Source organism: Haplochromis burtoni, unplaced genomic scaffold, assembly GCF_018398535.1.
Source record: "Haplochromis burtoni strain Fernald_Lab_line unplaced genomic scaffold, NCSU_Asbu1 Contig_387, whole genome shotgun sequence".
Taxonomy (NCBI): domain Eukaryota; kingdom Metazoa; phylum Chordata; class Actinopteri; order Cichliformes; family Cichlidae; genus Haplochromis; species Haplochromis burtoni.
Window position 1 is genome coordinate 294,037 of NW_024582748.1, and position 2,151 is coordinate 296,187.

Sequence of the window (2,151 nt, forward strand, 5' to 3'; positions counted from 1 at the left end):
ATTGTCTGTCTTGTCTTAATGTTGGTTTATAATGGAGCACTGTAACAAAAAATAATTTCCCCCAGGGATCAATAAAGTATTCTGATTCTGATTCATGTGACCTGACCAATGACTGACAGCGCCTGCAATTGGCCCATTGTTTTTCTGCCTTCATTTACACTGCACCTGACTCCAGAATTACTGCACCGCACTTCCTGTCTGTTGCCACGCCTGTTTGCTATGTTCATCCGGTCAAATTTCACCTTAATAACAATACAGTAGTCATTCGGTACAGGAATGTGACAGCTGGATGGTGTAGGGTTCGCCCCACCCTTCCCTCCTCATCGCACCACTCTCACCGTTATGCAGCTGTAAAGCTTCACCAACAGACCTGCTGACCTCCGGCACTTCTACAATGTTTTATTGACAAACACTTCCTGTTTCGGCAGCGTGTGCACTCCAAAGGTAAAGGTGTGTCACTAGTACTGACCGCCGTTGTGTCCCTCTGTCTGTCCATCTGCAGACCTGGAGGATTCTGGGTAGGAGCTGGCGGGCTGATGGGAGATCCGCCCAGTCTCAGAGAACGGCTGGGAGGCAGCTGGGGACGGAAGATGGGACAGATCAAGTCACAGTAAAGGGGGTGGAGCTTAAATTAAAACACCTGAGGGACCATCCATGCTGTAATGACATCACTGCACACATCTTCCTGTTAGTCATGTGTTCCCCACAGTTGCCTCCTACCTGATCGCACTGTTTTATTGTGAAAGGCTTCGCTACAGAAGTGAAGGCTCAGCTAAAAGGTGAAACTTGCATCTTTTGTATACAGGTGGAGGAAGTGCAGCACCACCTGCTGGAGCCGATCACTCTTACCATGCAGAGGGGGCTCCTGGCCCAGGTACGGCGTGTAGGGCTGGTAGGGGTAGGCAGTCTCAGGTGAGGAGGCGGGATACACCTGCTGCTGTTGCTGCCAGCAGCTCTGATGGTACCACTGAGGAGACAGATGGTCACATGACGGTCACATGACAAATTCACAGCATCATGTCATCACCTGAACCTGAAACACCTGCAGAATCATCTATAAACATTCAAAGAAGAACCTGAAGGAAACGTGTGTCTCTTTGAAACGGCAGCCACAGGTTAAAGGAGAGGAACACCAGTCACATGACCTCCACAGGACCCAGGTGATCAGAGTGTCCTTGGAAGATGTTTACCACACCTGCAAGTGACTCAGGTGCACTCAGACTTCTGCTGCTAAAACAGATCTGCCAGTGGAGGAGCTGAGCTGGTTTCAGTCATTATGTCCTGTTTATAGGTCGGAAACCTGCAGTCAGCTAAGACTGAAGGATCACCTGGATGATAACGAAAGATTTCTCCCACTGAAAACGTCCAGAACAGAATCAACATTCTGTGATGCTCCGTGAGTTCATTCAGGCGTCTCACCTTCACCTGTCAGCGCCGCTTCAAAGACTGCTGTTTACTGTTCAGGTGTCTCTTACCTGGACGCCCAAATTGAAGTAATACTGGAGCACTCTGCAGTCTACACACACACACACACACACACACACACACACACACACACACACACACACACACACACACATAAATCAAACTGATCCATATGGATACAAACTGTAAACACAAGCTTTTGACCTCTGACCTCTTGGTAAATCACTTCCATTAGGGTCATATGAATAAGGGGGCGGGGCTACCACAGTGCAGAGCGGCTCACCCAACTCATTAACCAACCAGGAAGAAGCAGCTGGGATCGCCATGGCAACTGGAACCAGAAAACGTGTTAGTGTATGGCAACCTACTGAGAACCAATGAGACTGTCAGACTTCGTGTCAGCTAAAGCTCTCAGAGGTGACAGAAGTCCCTCCCCCTGATATTCAGACTTCCTGTTTTAGAGGTGCAGCCAATCAGAGCCAATTAAAGCGGGTTCGGGCCTTAAACAGGGCAGAGCTCTGAGAGAAGTAACTGAGGTGGGCAGTGTTTGCTTACCTGAGCGTGTCTGCACGTGTGTGGCTGACGGCAGGTGAGCAGCTGCTGGTAGCCGTGATGAGGAAGAGGAGGGTGAGGAGGAAGAGGAAGATGGAGACGAGCAGATGACTGACAGCGGCTTCACTACCTGAAACACACACACACACACACACACACACACACACACACACA

General features: G+C 49.7%; 1 protein-coding gene across 2 annotated transcripts in view; it reads right to left on the bottom strand.

The window, feature by feature from the left end:
• alg13 (ALG13 UDP-N-acetylglucosaminyltransferase subunit) overlaps nt 1-2,151 on the bottom strand; it is a 31,988-nt gene that overhangs the window by 1,515 nt on the left and 28,322 nt on the right. For both annotated transcript variants that reach the window (XM_005944459.3, XM_005944458.3), the window contains exons 20-24: nt 1,981-2,107; nt 1,637-1,756; nt 1,476-1,516; nt 850-967; nt 470-577 (exon numbers count right to left, since the gene is read on the bottom strand). In XM_005944459.3, the coding sequence (XP_005944521.1) occupies nt 470-577; nt 850-967; nt 1,476-1,516; nt 1,637-1,756; nt 1,981-2,107 (514 nt within the window). The remainder of the gene's footprint in view (nt 1-469; nt 578-849; nt 968-1,475; nt 1,517-1,636; nt 1,757-1,980; nt 2,108-2,151) is intronic.